The sequence below is a fragment of the Rhinolophus hipposideros genome, assembly GCF_964194185.1.
Source record: "Rhinolophus hipposideros genome assembly, chromosome: 21".
Taxonomy (NCBI): domain Eukaryota; kingdom Metazoa; phylum Chordata; class Mammalia; order Chiroptera; family Rhinolophidae; genus Rhinolophus; species Rhinolophus hipposideros.
The window spans coordinates 37,680,073-37,698,384 of NC_138067.1; the positions used below are offsets into that span (position 1 = coordinate 37,680,073).

Sequence of the window (18,312 nt, forward strand, 5' to 3'; positions counted from 1 at the left end):
GCTTCCTGGGGGTGGGGGCGTGGAGGGGATTTTGCAAGAGTCTTGCTCGGCTCCTCCCACCTCATCAATGCTCCAGCTTCTTAGCCCCTTGGGAGCTGGGGCCTCCTCAGCTGGGAAGGAAAGAGGAACTGCCCCTCCCCACCCAGCCCCAGGCCAGGGGGAAGGAAGAGGCTGGGGAGAGACCAAAGGTCCCCCCTCCCCCCATATGGGGATCCCTTCAGGCTGAGGTTTCCGGTGCCGCTGGCCCCCACCCCCAGTCGCCCAGCGGGCTCGCTCTCTATCTCCCCTATCTTTCTGTCTCTAGACCCGTGATTCTCTGTTCTGTCATTTTCATACTTCAACAAAAACAGTTTTTTTTTTTTCAAGTAGGCCTTATATGACACATTTATGTAAAAACACACTCAAAAGAGAAGTCTATATTTCTATAAGGACATATTCATGTATATAATGCACAAAGATTTGAATGGAAAGTTACAAGATATATTTTGTATATTTCTTCCTATATTTCTTTTATTCCTAGTTTAGTCTCAATAATACCATTTGTACCCCAGAAAATGTTTTCACTTTATTGCTTTTATTATAACAAAAATTTATGTAGCACCTATCGTGTACCACAGACTTCTAAGGGCTTTTAAAATATTAACTAATTTAATCTTCACGCAATCTTAAGGACTGTAATCTTATTATGAAACATTCAAGATGGAAGTAAACCCTCTGAGAGACCTCCCTCCATCACACTGTACCCTTTCCGAAGGGGTGACCAATATCACATATCCATTGGGTTTTATCTGGTCTGTTGGCTCTGCATTTGTTTAGGTACATGAACGCACAGATTTTGAGTACGTGTGTTTTTTTCTTTTGCCTCGATGTGTCATGCTTAACGTATTTTTTTTAATTGAAGTACAAGAAAGAGCACAAATCGTACGTGTTTAGGTTGGTGAATTGTGACAAACAAGCATATCCATGTGACATTCACACAAATCAGGAAACAACATTCCCCATCAGTCACCAAACTCCTCAAGCCCCTTCCCAGAGCTACTTCCCAAAACATAACCACCAGACTGATTTCTAGCAGAGTAGTTTTGCCCCGTTTTGAGTTGTATATAAATGGAATAATTTATTGTGTCTGGCTTCTTCCATTCAACATCATGTCTTTGTGATTCTTCTATGTAATTACATTTGGTTGTAGTTTCTTTCTTTTTGTTGCTGTATAAACCGATTTTCCTGTGATGGGCATTTGATTTGTGTCCATTTGGGAGCTGTTGTGAATATTGCTGCTGTGAGCATTCTAGCACCTTTCTTCTGATGAACATTTAGTGTGTGATTCGAAAGGGTAGTACCCAGGAGTGGAATAAATGGGTCACAGTGATTCACATGATTCTGCCAAACCTAGTATATTAGTCAATTCAACCAAAGCTCTCTTAGCAATATGTTTTTGCTCCTTTCTTTTTCTCACTAAATGAAGTCATCATGGATGTTTTTTTCACAACAGAAATTTAGACAAGCACAGAGTCCATTCTCTTTAGCTTTTCCATGATGTGACATACTATATAGTTTCAGACCCCCTCTCTGCATCTCTTCTTCTTTCTTCTTCTTTTCCATTTTCTCTCCCCTGGTCTCAAGCTGTGCTCTCCATGACGTGCTGTCTGTCTGTCTCTTAGCCCATGTCCTCAGCACCTGCATCTCATGAGGTGATGGAACGCTCCTGGCTGGGCCCAGCTTGTAGTGTGAGAGTGTCTCCAAGCCCCCGGGACTCAGAGAAGCCTCATGGAGGGAGGGAGGTCAGAAAAGGTCCTGGCATTGGTGTATTTGCCGCCCACAAGGCCCGCAGGGATGGTCAGCACCAACAATAACAAAGGAAAACCACAAAGGAAAAGATTTCTGAAGCAACCACAAAAACTCAAATGGCATAAAAAGGGTGTATTTGATAATATCCAATTTATCTTAACGAGGACACCATGGGACAAATATCAGATGACAGAGCAGGGAAAGGGATTTACAATGTCTAAAATCAATGAGACATTACTATTTAGAATGTAAATGCAACAGCTGCAAATCAGCAAGGAAAAAAGACAGCAACTCTGATAGAAAAATGGGCAAAGAGCAGGTGACAAGGAAATGCAAAACTCTGACAGGCATCTGAGAAGATGCTAGAAATGACTGGTAACTGATCAGGGAAGGGCAAATTAAAACAACAGTGAGTCATCCAACAGTGAGTCTGGCAAAAATTTGAGGTTGGAAAATGCCAAGTGGAGTTTGGGGATGTGGGGACCTGGGGATCCTCACACATTGATAGTGGGCACCCATTCTCCAGGGCACTACTTAGTCAAATTAAGTATGGCATGGAGCTGTCACCCAGTAGTTAGCTCCTGGGTGTGCAGACCGAGACATCCTTCCTTAGTTCCATAAGGGGACATATTCAAGGATATTCACTGTAACGTTATTGCCAGGGAGCTGCGGGCAGCCTGTGTGTCCATCCCCAGAGGAGGGAGTAGCTAAACAGAGAGGGACAGGCCCCAGGGAGTTCCTGCAAGCCCCCCAGACACAGCCCAGGGCCCACAGAGCAATATGAGTAGGTCTTAAAATACATGATGACTGCCAAAAAAAGAGAAACACTATTCATAACTTATGATATAATGCATAATGACACCGAATAATTTTATATATAAAATTCTAAGGAAAAACAATATTTAATGTATATGTGTATATTATGTAATGTATAATAGGTAAACATATAACTGTATTGTACTATATAATTGTATTAGCCTAAAGATATAATTATGCATCATATAATTCAATAATATGGTAAAACTTATGTGCTATATATTACAATTGTATCAATATATCAATACTTAACTATGTAATATGTAGCAACTTATTATACACTTAACATTTAATGTATAATTTTAATGAACTGAAAGATATTGCTTTGTATACTTAATAAGCACCATTAAGTGTTAATAGTTTTAATAGCTCCCTGTATCAATCAGTTACCATTCCTCATGGAAGCTTTCCCTCGACCCCAGGTGGCGGGGACTATTCCAAATTAGCCCAGTTGACGGAGGAGGAAACTGAGGCCCAGAGGTATGAATTTGCCTCTCTGGCAGGAGGCCCAGGTGTGTGTGCTTCCTGAATTGGCCCCCCGGCCTCACAGCTACCTGTTTCAGGGAACTGCAGAGGCCTTCCACCTGAGCTCCCAGGACAGAGCTGGATACCCTTCACCAGACTCCGTTAGTATTTATAAAGCCCAAGGTTCAGAATCTGCATAAAGGAATGGCTCAGCTAATGGAATCTGCATAAAGTCATGGAGGGACTCAGGTGGCCTCTGGTAAGACGGAGGGTTAGAACACTGGAGTCAGGGTCTGGCCCTGGGGAAGTGGGTTTTGTTATAATTAGGAGATTTTAAAGAAATATCAAGCCAGTAAAGCAGAATAGTTAAGAACCCTGGCTCTAGGTTCAAATCCCTGGTTCAGCCGCTGTGTGACCTGGGGCAGGTCACTCTACCTCTCTGTGCTCAGCTTTCCTCATCTCTAAAATAGGCTCTGTGAGAGTACAAGGTTGAACAATTAAGTTTGCGAACTTATCCTAGAAAAAACGCTACACACCTCATTGCTGAATATCACTGCAGTCACCTTCGAAGTCCTCCCCTTGGGAAGCTATGCTCTGATGCCAGTGCCTAGTCCACCCCTCATGCAGTTTTGGAACTCTTTTTTCTGGAATGGCCAACAGAGGTGTCATCATATTACCTTTGATGTCCTGAATGTCATCAAAATGTCTTCCTTTCAATATTTCCTTGATCTTCGGGTAAAGAAAGAAATCACTGGGGGCCAGGTCAGGCAAGTAGGGAGGGTGTTCCAATACAGTTATTTGTTTACTGGCTAAAAACTCCCTCACAGACAGTGCCGTGTGAGCTGGTGCATTGTCGTGATACAAGGGCCATGAATTGTTGGCGAACAGTTCAGGTCGTCTAACTTTTTCATGCAGCCTTTTCAGCATTTCCAAATAGTAAACTTGGTTAACTGTTTGTCCAGTTGGTTCAAATTCATAATGAATAATCCCTCTGATGTCAAAAAAAGGTTAGCAACATCGTTACAACAAGTTTGCGAACTTAATTGTCACACCTCTACTGGCTTCACAAGATTATTGTGAGAACTATATCATTTATTCTGGTCGTGATCTTACAACTATACATGGTAAGGACCACACATTTTTAGATCCTTCTCTAAACAATGTGAATAATGTCAGGATTGTTGTGAGAACTAAATGAGACGCTGTAAAAAGATCTTAGCTCAGGACCTGAAATGCAACGCGCACACAAAAGATATCTGCTATGGCTATTATTCCTGCTTCATCAATTTTAACAATAATAATAATAGTAATAATAATAATAAAATAAGAAACAACAGCAATAATAGTAACACTTACATAACATTTACTATGCATTGGTACTGTTTTAAGTGCTGTAAATAAATGATCTCATTTAATCCTTGCAACAGCCCTGTGAGGTAGGTACTATTAATATCCTTCTTGCCAGTTGAGGGAATCTGAGGCAGAGAAAGGTGAAGTGACTCGTCCAAGGTCACACAGGGGAGTGACAAGGATGAGACTCGGATCCGACTGTCTAGCTCAGAGTCCTTGCTTTTAATCACTATGTATGCTGCTTTTTAAAGTCAGGAGAGCTGGTGCACATCTCCGCTCTGTTGTATGACATCAAGCAGGGGCTCCCTGCTCAGACCCTCAGTTTGCAGTCTGTGAAATGGGAGGATGGCCACTTCTTTACCGTGGAGGTGGAGAGAGGGCAGCTACCTTCTAGACACTCCTACACCCTGCACCATGCCACGCTTACCTCTGGCTAACGTTTGGGGTCTGTGGGCGAGGCTCTGGCGAAGGGGCGGGGCCTGTGTCGTCCTGGCCCAATGGGGACCGGAGGGCGGGGACCTCCTTCCAGCTCTGTCCAGCACGCAGGTCCTCTTCGCAGTTCCATCTGCCTCGCGGGTGCCTCTGACGTCCCCAGAGGTCTCTGACCCTGGCCCGCCCAGCCTGACTCCCCCTCCTCCTATTCCTCGACCTCAGCACCGGCCCCTTGGGCCTCGACATCATGGGTGACGGAGGAGAAGGCGAAGACGAGGTCCAGTTCCTGCGGACGGTGCGTGCCTCTGTGTTATGGGTCTCTCGGACTATCGCTCGGGTCCTTCTGAATGTCTCTCTGTCTCTAGATGTCTGTCTTGATTGCTGGTAGTCTCTGAGACTCGGGGTCTCCTCCTCTGTCTTTTTGGGTGACTGTCACTCTGTCTTTCTCAGTGTTTGTCTCTCTTCGTCCCCCACACCCCCCACCTTTCTCACCACAGCGAATTAGCAGAATTTGTTACTGCAGAATGGGGTGGGGGATCTTCCGTCGCCTTCTCTTCTGACATTAGCGATTTGTCCCGGAGAAGGGGGCTGGTGAGGGAGCACCCCCTCCCACCACCCTGGAAGCAGGCACTTAGGGGAGGTGGTTCTAATTCCTGAGCTTAATTTAGCCGCCCCCCCCCTCCCAGCCCTAATTCTCTTCTTGCTCCAGACTCTGACCTATTTCAATTCTTGGGAGGGGGCTGGTGGGCTGGGAGACCCATCTCCTTTGAACTGCAAGTCCTGAGGGGCTTCTGTGGGTCCCTTGGGTTTTCGGTCTTCTTTCTTCTCCCCTTGGTTTTGGGGAGGAGGGTCAAATATGGCTGTTAATGGTCTCTGAATAGTGTCTCTCCCTATCAGTCTCTTTGGGTGGTCTCTGTGTCTCTGTCTCCCTGTCTCTGGCTTTGTCTTTGTTTGGCTTCAGGCCCTCTGCATTTGCTCTGCCTCTCTAGCTCTGTCTCTCCCTGCATCTCTGATCCCTGGCTGGGGGCAGGGATGGGAATTGGAACAACAGGTGTCTCTCCCAGAATAGCCCACTTTTCTGGGGCCTGGGCAGGAGACAGGGAGATGGGGGGAAGGACTGCCCATCTTGGAGTCCTTCCCACTTTTCCCTCCCAGTGGCTCAGCTGAATGTGGGGTGTGAGTATGGAAGGAGATGTTCTCTCTTTTGGGCCAGGTCTGCTGACCCTGCACTAGCCCGTCCCCTCCCCCCTCTGGGCCCTGGGAAATGCTGACACAGCATTCGGGACCCAGAATAGGACCCTGGTAAGCCGGTCTGGTTTCCTGGGAGGGAGGAACAAACAGCTGGGGCTGCTAGTGAAGGATAGGGACAGCTGGACATGTGGCTGTGGGAAGAGGCCTAGCTTCACCCTAGACTCTTGCCCCAGCTCCAGTCCCTTCATAGACACCATGATGGGTTGGGCTCTCCCTCCTCCCTGGACCTAATAAGACCATGGCCGTGGCTATCAGCCCCTGAGCCACTCTATGTCAGGCCCTGTGCCCAGGGCCTCGGCCTTCCGAGGCATCTAATTATATCCTCACTGCCCTATCTTCTGAGGTAGGGCCCTATCTTTATCTTCCTGGGAGATGTGAGGGAAACCGAGGCCTGAGTGGTGGAGTCATTTGCCCAAGGTCAAGGCCAGGAAGTGTCTTCTCTGGATGCCCCTGGAGGCCAACCCTCTTGCTTTCACAATTGGAAAACTGGGCTCAGTGTTAAGTTCTAGAGTCTTGGCCCTGGTATCTCTTGGCTACGGAGTGTGTTCTCCTGAAATTTATTGAGGTTGTGTGGTGGTTTTCTCAAACTTTTTGGACCTCATTCCACCAGTAAGAAATATATTTTACATTGCAACCCAGTACATGCACATACACACATACATTATTAAAAAATCAACTTTATTTAAGTATAATTGACATGTAGTAATTATACTCATTTTAGGTGTTACAGTTCAGTGAATTTTGACACACTGTGCATAGTTATGTAACCACCATCATAATCAAGACAGAACGTTTCCTTTACCCCAGAAAGTTCCCTCTTGCTCTTTGAGGTAATCACCCTGCCCATCTATTTTATGTCACTATAGATTCTATTAGTCATTCTTGTATTTCATATACAATATACGCTTCTTGTCTTGCTTCTTTTGCTGAGCATAATGTTTTGACCTTTATCCAAGTTGCGTGTATCAAAAGTTCATTTCTTTGGTGCTGAGTAGTATTCTATTCATTGTGTAAATATGGCACCATTTGTTTATCAGTTCAGGTGCTGACAGACATCGTGTTGCCTTCAATTCATGTTATTATGGATAAATTAGGTGCATTCACAAACCTATTTTTAACTGAAACAAATTTCATAAAATGTAGGTAGCCCTGAGAACACAGAGCATTGTTGGTATTTTCTGTTCTTGCTCTACTTATTTCCCCTTTTAATCGTGGTGGCCATGGACCCCCAAACTGATTTCATTTCCCTTTAATGGGTGGCGACCTCTAGCCCCACCCTGTCTGGGGTTTCTCAAAGCATGGCCTATGTCAGCACCTCCTGAGGGTTGGTTAATGATCCAGATTCTTTGTTCACCATACAGCCACTGAATCAGGCTCCTGGTGTTGGTTGGGGGGGCGGGGAGGAGTGCTGGTGGAGAAAGGAAGCTGCAATTTAACCAGGCCAACACCCCTTCATTCTGCTGCAGAAGTTGGAGAATCATTGATGCAGCAATTAGGCCTCCTGTCTTTGGTTTATATCCTGGCTTTGCCATTTGCCTGCTTCCTAACTTTGGGCAAGTGATTTTTCTTTTTCTCTCTGAGCCTCAGTTTCCTAATCTGAAAAGTGGGGACAGTGCTCCCTTCAGCAGTGCACAGACTAAAATTGTGCTATAAGGATTCAAGGAGAAAAATATGTACTACAAGGATTCAAGGGGTCCATGCAGATATCTCTCTGAGCTCATCTCCCACTCTCTTCTTCATTCCTGCTGCTACCACCATCCTGTCCCCTTTGCTATTCTTCAACACATTTGGCCCCTTCTAGCCACAGGCCTTTGCACAGGCTGTCCCTTCTTCCTGGAATGTTCTTCCCCCAGAGATGATCAGGCCTGATTCTTTCTCATTACTTGGATAAGCTTTACAGTTTGGGATAGAGTGTTAGGCTCAGCTTCAATGACACCTCCTTGGAGAGGCTGTCACTTCACCCCCTCACTGATGTCATTCCTACCCCCAAAACCACTCTCTTACATCACCCTGGGTAATTATTTCCGTTACACTTATCATTGACATTAAAATTAGAAATCTATTCACCTATTTACTGCGTCTCCCCCACAGAACGTCAGCTCCATGAGGACGGCTTCTGCCTATTTTGTTTACTGCCCTATGTCTCGTACCTAGATCAGTGACTGGCAATGGTCGATGCCTGATCGGTGTCTGTCAAACGAGTGTAAAGCCCTGAGCATAAGGCATAGTGGACCACCCTGCTAAACAAACGCAACTGTATGCTGCATATGAGTACACACCTGCTACGATGTCCCTGTTGGGGCTTATAGAGTCGAGCCATTGTAGGACCTCCTGCCAAAGGGTCGCCTCTCACTCCCTCCTCCTCGGCTGGATAGACAGACTGAGGGCTGCCTGTGTGGGGTGAAACTGAGGGTTGGAATGTGTTTGTGTGATATGCTGGGAGGGCTGGAAGCCATATGGCCTCAGGCGGGACACCTAAGCCCCGGGAACCTGTTTCCTTGGCTATAAGATAGAATAACCACTGCCTTCCTCAGCAATGAAGAACTGTCGTCTCCATCACTTTAGATAGAGACCTCTATCAGTAAAAATGATGAGCACTCCCCGTGTGTATTTATATGCATTATAAATGTAGATGTGGGCTACATAGTAATATGTTAAGAGGTGGTCTAGTGTTCTAAGAGTGTGGCATATAGAGCCAGAGAGTTGAGATCAAATACCTGGTAGCTATACCGTATGCCAGCTATGTGACTTCAGGCAAGTTACTTCGCCTCTCTGGGCCTCAGTTTCCACAGGTTCACATAATAGGACTTACCTTAGAGGTTTATCGTGAGGATTCAATGAGTTAATGCATGTTAAGTTATTGGATGGAAGGGGACCCAGCACATAGAAAGTGCTTCTTTTTTACTTAAAATTTTAATTTATAATCTTGAAATCATTTCAAACCTAGAGATAAGTTGTAAGGTTAATTCAAAGAACTCCCATATGGCCTCCCGTCATTTTCCCCAAGTGTTAAGATCTGGCACATCTGCTTTCTCCCTCTCTCTCTCTCTCTCTCTCTCTCTCTCTCTCTCTCTCTCTCTCTCTCTCTCTCTCTCACTCTTTTTCTCTCTGTCTGTCTCTCTTCTCTCTCACTCTCTCTCCATTTTCTTTCCCTGAACTGTTTGAGAGTACATTGTGGACATGATAGCCTTAACCCCTAAGTACTTCAGTGTCTGTTTCCTAAAAAACAAGGCTAGTCTCTTACAAACAGCAGTAGTTACCACAGTCGGGAAATTTAGTATTGCGACACCATTGTCTAACTCACAGTCCTTATTCAACTTTGACCTCAGCGGCAGCACTGTCAATTCATGGTATTATGGATAAGTTAGGTGCAATCACACTCCTGTTTTTAACTGAAACAAGTTTCATAAAATGTAGGTAGCCCTTAGAACACAAAGAGCATGTTGCTATTTGTGGCATTTCCCCTCCATCCAGGATCCTGTCCAGATTCTGGCATTCTGTCCAGATTCAGAAAGTGCCCCTTAAATGATAGCTATTATTAAGATCAGTACACAGAAGAGAAATCAGAGAAAGCTGAGCTTAAAGGCCATTGAACTTGAGGTGATCAAACTTTCTACCCTCTAATGGTTCACCTTGGGGACCCCACCTGGGAGGCCTCTGGAGCCAACTGGACTGGGGTTCAAATCCCAGCTCCTCCTCTTCTCAGTGGGGTGGCCTTGGACAAGCCATGTCCCCTCTTTGAGCCTCAGTTTCTCCATTTTAAAATGGGGACGACACTGGCTCTTATCTCATGGGAATGCTAGCCGTATGTGGAGCGTTCAGCAAAGGCCCCTACTTGATAAATTGCAAGGGTGGGTCCCTGGTTCGTGAGAAGCGTGGGGTGAGTGGCCAAGGTATGAAGTGCATGTGTGACGTGGGCGCCAGCAAGCCCTGACCCCTGGGTCTCGCCCCCAGGAAGACGATGTGGTCCTGCAGTGCAGTGCCACTGTGCTCAAGGAGCAGCTCAAACTCTGCTTGGCTGCCGAGGGCTTTGGCAATCGTCTCTGCTTCCTGGAGCCCACCAGCAATGCCCAGGTCTGCTCTGGAGGGAAGGCGGGGCCAGGCGGGTGTGGACAGGAGAGAAAACGGGGAGGGGGCGAAGAGGAAAAGGGGCTGGGGGTCTGAGGTGGGTAGGGGGGAGTTCTGAGGAGAGAGGGGCAGGGGGCCCGGGGGTCTTAGAAGGAAGGTTTCTGAGGGAGCAGAGGGCCTTGGATCCAAGGTGACAGGCCCTGGAGGGTTGGGGGCATGCTGGCAATGGGCTAACTGCGGAGGGGGTGGAGGCTGAGAGGTGGAAGGAGCCTGGAGACTGAGGGTGAGGTGGACTCCTGGTCTGAGAGAGGAGTTGGCCTGGGGGATGGGGCAGGGGCAGGAAGAGGGAGGGGATGTGGGGTCTGATGGGGGAAGAAGCCAGGGTCTGTAGGGGGCCCAGAGCCTTGGGTCCAAGAGGGAAGGTGTCTAAGAGCCAGAGGTGACCGAGGTGACAGGTGGGAGACTGGGAAGGGGGTTAAGATTGCCCTCCTGTGATTTTGCAGCGGTGTTCACAGGGTCTGAGGGGGCAAGCAGGAACTGGGGCGGCGCTGGTCATGGCAGGACATGGGGATCCCTCTGGGGGTGGAGAGATTTGGGTTACCTGCAGGGAAGCGAGAGGCGCCTCCTGGAGGTGGGGCAGGCACAGTGTGTCTGAGGGCAGAGGCACAGGCTGAGGCTCCCTCGGAGATTAGGTTTAGGGGGTTTAGGGGACCTAAGTCGGAGGGTGGCGTGGAAGCTTCCGTGAGGTTTGGGCAGGGTTCAGGTGTTTGAGGGAGGCACAGCAGAGGTGATGTTTGTGAGGATTCAAGGTGTTTGAAGCCGGTGGCAGAGGGCAGGGCTTCTTGGGGGATGGGGGTCAGGTCTGGGTCTTTAAGAGGTGTGGGCATTTAGACTAGGGGCAGGCGGTGCCCCAGGTCTCCGGGCCTTCAGGTCCCCTGCTCACATCTGTCCCCCACCCCAGAAAGTGCCCCCAGATCTGGCCATCTGCTGCTTCATCTTGGAGCAGTCCCTGTCCGTCCGAGCCCTGCAGGAGATGCTGGCCAACACAGTGGAGGCCGGTGTGGAGGTGAGGCTCCAACCGCGGGCCCGACAGGGGGTGGCGTGACGGGAGGGCGCGCCCGGGCTCATTTACCATCTGCTCTTCTTCCTCTCTCTGCCCTGCCCCCAACAGGCCCTCAATTTGGATAAGTGGGTAGGTCTGGCCTTGGGTGTCACCTGTCTTTCCCACATCTCCTGACCCCAGGCCTGCCTCTTGGGCCCACATCCTGCACACCGGGGCTGGGGTGTCTCCCCACCCCAGCTGTCAGGGGCTGTGGCGCCCAGAACAGGCCAGGAAGGAAGGCAGGAAGGGGGTGGAGGTTTCTGAACCCCTGTCCCCCTCTACTGCTCCTTCCTTCTCTTTTGCATCCTTTTCCCCGACCCTGATTCCAGCTCTGTCTGCATGGGACCTATCCCGTCACCTCTCCCATCCTAAGTGTGGGTCCCCTCTGGTCCAGGAGTGGGTCCATCATGTGATTACGTGGCCCCAACACATGGCCCCCTCAGAGTATGGGCATGTGAGAGCGGGATGGAAGGCATGTGCAGTCGAGCAACCGGGTGTCACCCCCCCCAGAGGGCCGAGTCTCCTTGTGCTTGGGGGTGTGCGGCAGCACAGGGCAGGTCCCGATGGGTGATGTTCAGATCTTTAACGACCGGAAGGACTGTACCAGTGCACACTGGCTGCAGCTCAGCCATGTTGTGACAGGTTAGCGCAGAGGGGCCGAGGTCCATGGAACATGAGATACTGGGGTGTCCCTGGTACCTAAGAAGGGGTCCAGCCTCCCTATGTGACTTGGGGGCCTGGTTAACAAGGTGAAGGAGGACGGGAGGACAAAATGGGCTTTGGGGAACATAGAATATCCCATCCACAGACTTCTCAGAGACAGAGCCCCGGCTTCCATGGGTGGGGAAACTGAGGCAGAGAATCTGTTGAGAGTCTAAGCGGAGGCTTCCTTCATCTAGGCCTGAGCGTGGTATTTTATAGGATAGGCCAGGTGTGTTGGGGGCCACCTGTTCTCACTCTGTGCCTTCCCTCCCCAACCCCACAGTCTTCTCAGGGTGGGGGACACAGGACACTCCTGTATGGCCATGCTATCCTGCTCCGGCATGCGCACAGTGGCATGGTGAGTGCATCTGGGGGGGCACGGGGGGTGAGGATGGGGGAGCAGGGAGCCGAGAGTGCAGTGCCTGCTAGGAGGAGGCTGACCTCCCTCTATGACCCTAGTACCTGAGCTGCCTGACCACCTCCCGCTCCATGACTGACAAGCTGGCCTTCGACGTGGGGCTGCAGGAAGATGCAACAGGTGTGGGGGCTGAGGGGGGGGGTGTGATGGGCACAGGCTAGGCAGGGAGTTGGGGTATGAAGGTCCATAGAGCTAGGGGGTGGGCATGGGAATGCTCTGGGGGTAGCAATGGGGGCCTTGGTGGCAGAGAGTCTGCGGGTACAGATGGATACATTTGGCTGGAGAGAATTGGGCCAGTGTGGGGGAACACTAGGGCAGGAATGGGGAACTGTGAGTCAGAGAGTTGGTGGCAGCAATAGGAGAATTTGGGGCAGAAGGCTTGAGAGGCTCAGGCCTGGGAATGACTGGGGAACAGGTTCTCGGCAGCCATCATCCTGACAGCCCCCTCCACAGGTGAGGCCTGTTGGTGGACAATGCACCCAGCATCCAAGCAGAGGTCGGAAGGAGAAAAGGTCCGTGTTGGGGATGATCTCATCCTCGTTAGTGTCTCCTCTGAGCGCTACCTGGTGAGCAATCCCACCCCTGTCATGGCTGCTACTGTCCCTGGGGCTAGAGGCGCAAGGGGTCAGCCCCATCTCATCACTGGTCTCTGGCCCCAACATCCTGACTCCCAATTTCCGGTTTCCTGATGTTTGACATCCAATTCCTGCTTTCTGACTCCCCCATTTCCTGACTCCATCCCGGTTTCCTGACCTGTGATCTCTATTTTCTGTCTCCCATCTGCTGCTCCTCCCACTTCCCATCCCACTTCGGGCTTCCACCCCTGGTTTTGGCTTCTGCCTCTGGAACTATTCCCCCACCACCATTGTCTCTGACTGCCACCTCCTGGCTGCCCCCAGCACCTGTCAACGGCCAGTGGGGAGCTCCAGGTTGATGCCTCCTTCATGCAGACACTGTGGAACATGAACCCCATCTCCTCCGGCTGTGAAGAGGGTAAGACCCCCAGACTTCGGGCCCTTAAACTGAGGCCCCCCCAAACAGATCTCCCACATTGCCCCTCAGACATGTCCAAACAGAGCCTTGTATCCTCAGACCCCCCAAACTATGACCCTCACACTTAGATCTCAAACTGACCCCAAATCCAGAACTCAGTATCAGATGCCCAACCTCAGACCCCAAAGTGTTGGTCCCCAAAGCTCACACCCCAAACTCAGGTCCTGGAGACCAGACCCCTAAACTTAGATCCAAGCTTAGAACATTAAATTTAAAGCTTATCCCTGACCCCAAGCCTCAGCCACCAAACCCAAAGCCCCTAAATTCAAACCCAGATCCCCAAACCAAGACCTCTAATTAAGACTCCAAACCACAGTCAACCCACCTCAGACCTTCAACTTTACCCTCAAATTTCCAAAGTCATCTCCCCAACCCTCCATGCTAAGATCCCAAAGTGTGACAACAAAACTTTGACTCCAACTCTCAGAGCCAAGGCCAGACCCAAGCTGAGACTCAAAGCACAGATCCTGAATCTCAGACTCACCTACTTCAGAGACAACCATCATAAACCCGGGCCCTAAGTTAAGCTCTGGCATTCAGACCCAGTAAATATCAGAGAACATGAGACTCAAACTTCTAGCCTCAACCTCAAAAATCCAAACTCAGACCCACAAAGCCCCCAACCTCAGCTTTGCACACCCAGACCTCCCAAACTTATATCCTCAACCTCAGACCCTAAACTAAGCCCAAACTTAGCCTAAATCTCAAACCCTGAAACTCAGATCTCCAACTGCAACCCTGAAGCCAACCCGCAGCCTCCCGCAGGGGAGAAGCAGGTCCTCGGACTCTGCTTTGGCTCCTGGGACTGTCTGGGGCTCCAGCCCTACAGTGACCATCTTCCCTTGCTCCTCTGCAGGCTATGTGACTGGGGGCCACGTCCTCCGCCTTTTTCACGGACACATGGATGAGTGTCTGACTATTTCTCCTGCTGACAGTGATGACCAGCGCAGGTCTGGGCGGGAGTCAAGAGACCCTGGAGGAGGGCAGTGAGGGAGGGCAAAGTTTGGCTGGGGATCTGGGGTCCTATGAGTGGCATTAGGGATCAGATTCTTGGGGACTGGAAACTGAACCCCTGACCTCTCTGTCTCCCTTGTCCCTAGACTTGTCCATTACGAGGGGGGAGCTGTGTGCACCCATGCCCGCTCCCTCTGGAGACTGGAACCTCTGAGAATCAGGTGAAGGCGGTGGGGGCTGGCTAGGCTGGGGAAGGGGTTAGGGGCTGTGGGGGCTGGGCGGGGAGAAAGGGTCTTGAAGGAAGAACTGAGGAAGAGACTGGAGAGCTTTGAGGGAAAACCAGGGGAGCACAAGAGAGCGATGAAGTCCTCAGGATCCTGGAATCCTGGAGGAAAAGGAGGTCTTGGGAGACGGTGCGGTGTTCCTGAGGGAGAGATTGGGGGTCCCAAGTGAAAGTGAGGGGAGTGGAGGGGAGAAAACGATGGGCCTGGGCAAACTGGAGCCATGTGGGGAGCTTAGAGGATGCTGTGAGGGCCTGAGAGAGGACTGAGTTTCCTGGGGAAGGACTGGGGGTCCTAAGAGAGATTTAGGGGCCCTGAGGAAGCTCTGGGTCTGGGAAGAGGGCTGGGGGCTTGAGGAGGTTTGGAGCTCCCTGTGGTGTCCGTGGGAGGCTTGCGAGGGGGTCCTCTGACCCCCTTGCCCTCACCCTCTGCAGCTGGAGTGGCAGCCACCTGCGCTGGGGCCAGCCGCTCCGCATCCGGCATGTCACCACGGGGCGGTACCTGGCGCTCACCGAGGACCAGGGCCTGGTGGTGGTTGACGCCAGCAAGGCCCACACCAAGGCCACCTCCTTCTGCTTCCGTGTCTCCAAGGTCGGTGGGGTCAGGGTGCCCTCCTCATCTGGAGCCCCAAATTCTGCCCCAGGGCCCACTCTGCAGTCTGTCAGTGGGGCTCCCCCATTAACTACACAGGCACAGGAAGCTGACCTCTGCCCCTGCCCCTGCAGGAGAAGCTGGATGTGGCCCCTAAGCGGGACGTGGAAGGCATGGGCCCCCCTGAGATCAAGTATGGGGAGTCGCTATGCTTTGTGCAGCACGTGGAGTCTGGCCTGTGGCTCACCTATGCCGCTCCAGACACTAAAGCCCTGCGTCTTGGCGTGCTCAAGAAGAAGGTGGGTGCCTGGCAGGGGGAAGGCGTGGGTAGGGACAGGAAGGGGCCTGCGGGGTGGTCAGGCCTGAGAGTTCACGAGTTTGAGGACAGGACTGAGAGAAAGACCCAGACTGAGAGAGAAACTGAGATTGAGAAAGACAGGCAAAAAGGTAAAGGCAGAGGCAGAGATATGGAGACAGAAAAATAGAGAAAGACAGAGAGAGAGATGGAAAAGACAAAGTGACAAACAGACTGAGAATAGCATTGAGCAAATTAATGAGTACTCATGTTGTTTTGGACGTGTGTGTGTGGAAAAATAGGCAAGATATACACACCTGTTCCCTGCCCTCCCAGTGCTCAGAAATGATGAATAAACTGCTTTAATGAAGTATGTAGTTTTATACCTGAAGAGTAGGAAAGTTACTTTTGTCCACAGGCCTTGAGGTTGGTTTGTTGCAAAAACAGAAAGAAGATCGAATTTGTCTGGAGCAGAGTGAGTGAGGGATAGTAGAGGGGCAAGATGAGGACAGAAAGGAGATGGGAGAGGTCATGTAGGGCCTTGTCGGCCATGGAGAGGGTCCTGCCCGAGTGTCCTTTACCTTGCACGAGAGTGAGTTTTGAGCAGGCGTGGGTGGTGACCTGACTCAGGTTCCTTAGCTGCTTGTGGGAACAGACTGGGGTGGCAAGAGCTGGAGCTGAAAGACCAGGGAGAAGATTGCTGCAAAGGTACATGTGGGAGATGACAACAGACAAAACCATGGTGGGGACGGTGGCATGGGGAAAGGTGGCAGATTCTGGGTATATTTTGAGGGTAGGGCCAACAGGTTAGAAATCAAGGTAAGAGAGAGAGGGGTTGAGGATGATGCCATGATTTTCGCCCTGCAACTGGAAGGTTGGAAGTGCCATTAACCAACCAAGTTGGGGACAGTCAAGTAAGTGTCAGCTTAGGAGGACAGGGATCTGGTGTTTTACCGCCAATGTCTAGCGCAGACTCACTCAATAAAGACTTGCTGAGTGAACGCGTGGGAAGACTAGGGAGGCACTTGTTTGCAAAAAAAGAAGCTTGTACAGTGGTACCTTGGTCTTCGAACGTTTCTGTTGATGAACATTTCGGTTTACGAATGCCATAAACTTTAGGGATCTATGGTATCATTAGATAGTCAAATTCATGCTAAATTTGCAGTTTTAGGGGTTGATTTTAAAGGTCTGGAACGGATTAATCCATTTTGCATTACTTTCTATGGGAAAACCGTGCCTCGGTTTTTGAATGTTTTAGAACTCCAACGGTCTTCCGGAACAACTACATTAGAAAACTGAGGTACCACTGTAGTTGGAAACATGAGCAGAGGATGATATTTACAGCCACAGACTAAACGAGGCCCTGGAGAGATCAGCTCTGGGGAAAGCCAGCACTGTGATGGCCTCCCCTCCCCGAGGGGTGGTCAGGCATTCTGTTGGGAGAGCGGGACAGCGCTGTGGTGGGGGAATGTTGAGTCAGTTGTAGATACAAGAGGAGAGGGTGTGGCCTGGAGACAGACAAGATAGTAAGAGACAGAGAGGGAGAGACAGGAAAAAGAGACACAAGTGTGGGATAGAGATGAGAGAGAGACAAGGAGAGAGAGAGAGAAACAAAGATGGGCAGCCAGAAACAAAGTGGGACACAGACAGACAGAGATAAAGGAAAAAGAATGAAAGACACAGACGAATAAAGAGGCATAGAAAGAGGAAGGGACTGGCAGAGAGATTTGGTGGAGGAAGGAGGCAGCTTCAGGGCTAGAGTCCGGGGTTCATGGCCCTGGGTGGTTGGGCAGCCTCCTGACTTCTCTGTCCCCTATTGCCAGGCCATGCTGCACCAGGAGGGCCACATGGACGATGCACTGTCGCTGACCCGCTGCCAGCAGGAGGAGTCCCAGGCTGCCCGCATGATCTACAGCACGGCTGGCCTGTACAGTCAGTTCATCAAGTGAGCGACGTTCCCACTCTGCCCTGGGAGCCAGGCCACACCTTGAACCTCATGCTCTTGGGGTTCAGGCACCTGACTGCACTTATCTCACCTCTGACATCCACACCCCTGCTACCATACATATGACCACTGACCTCTAAACTCCTCTACATACTTGACCTCTAATCTGACCTTGATAACCATCTTTGACCTGGCATCCCTGACATCTAGACCCTTGACCCTGGCCCTCCCCAGCCGTGACTCCTGCTTCCACCACCCCGTGCCTACAACAGGCTCGAGACCTAGCTCCAGCTCTGCCCTTGGCCACGATGCGACCTCAGACCAATGCCCTTCTCTCTGAGTCTCAGTCTTTCCCTCTGTTAAATAGGTGTGTCTGTGGGAGTCCTGGGGGCTGGGGGTGATACGCGAGACAGCGCCTTACAACCACAGTCAGCGCTCCAGGCTCCAGGCTGACAAGTGTGCGGTTCCCGCAGGAGCCTGGACAGCTTCAGCGGGAAGCCGCGGGGCTCAGGGCCGCCGGCTGGCACAGCGTTGCCCATCGAGGGCGTCATCCTGAGCCTGCAGGACCTCATTGGCTACTTCGAGCCGCCTTCTGAGGAGCTGCAGCACGAGGAGAAGCAGACCAAGCTGCGCAGCTTGCGCAACCGCCAGAGCCTCTTCCAGGAGGAGGTGAGGGGAGGGACGGGGTCTGTGGGCGTAGGGGGCGGGGCATAAGGGAGGAGTGGGGTGGGGCCTGAGGGACAGAGAAGTACAGGTCTGAGAGAGCGCGGGGCGGATGGAGGGACAAGAGGAAGGCTCTGC

At 50.6% G+C, this 18,312-nt stretch overlaps 1 protein-coding gene across 4 annotated transcripts in view; it reads left to right on the top strand.

The window, feature by feature from the left end:
- Positions 1-5,034: 5,034 nt before the first annotated feature.
- Positions 5,035-18,312, top strand: part of RYR1 (ryanodine receptor 1) — a 111,638-nt gene continuing 98,360 nt past the window's right edge. For 3 of the 4 annotated variants that reach the window (XM_081030847.1, XM_081030848.1, XM_081030850.1), the window contains exons 1-14: positions 5,035-5,146; positions 10,057-10,176; positions 11,132-11,236; positions 11,342-11,362; positions 12,258-12,332; positions 12,434-12,512; positions 12,846-12,958; positions 13,292-13,385; positions 14,302-14,395; positions 14,546-14,620; positions 15,115-15,271; positions 15,406-15,570; positions 17,390-17,511; positions 17,985-18,180. In XM_081030847.1, the coding sequence (XP_080886973.1) occupies positions 5,099-5,146; positions 10,057-10,176; positions 11,132-11,236; positions 11,342-11,362; positions 12,258-12,332; positions 12,434-12,512; positions 12,846-12,958; positions 13,292-13,385; positions 14,302-14,395; positions 14,546-14,620; positions 15,115-15,271; positions 15,406-15,570; positions 17,390-17,511; positions 17,985-18,180 (1,464 nt within the window). In that variant the 5' untranslated portion in view covers positions 5,035-5,098. The remainder of the gene's footprint in view (positions 5,147-10,056; positions 10,177-11,131; positions 11,237-11,341; positions 11,363-12,257; positions 12,333-12,433; positions 12,513-12,845; positions 12,959-13,291; positions 13,386-14,301; positions 14,396-14,545; positions 14,621-15,114; positions 15,272-15,405; positions 15,571-17,389; positions 17,512-17,984; positions 18,181-18,312) is intronic. The other variant, XM_081030849.1, reaches the window with a different exon arrangement.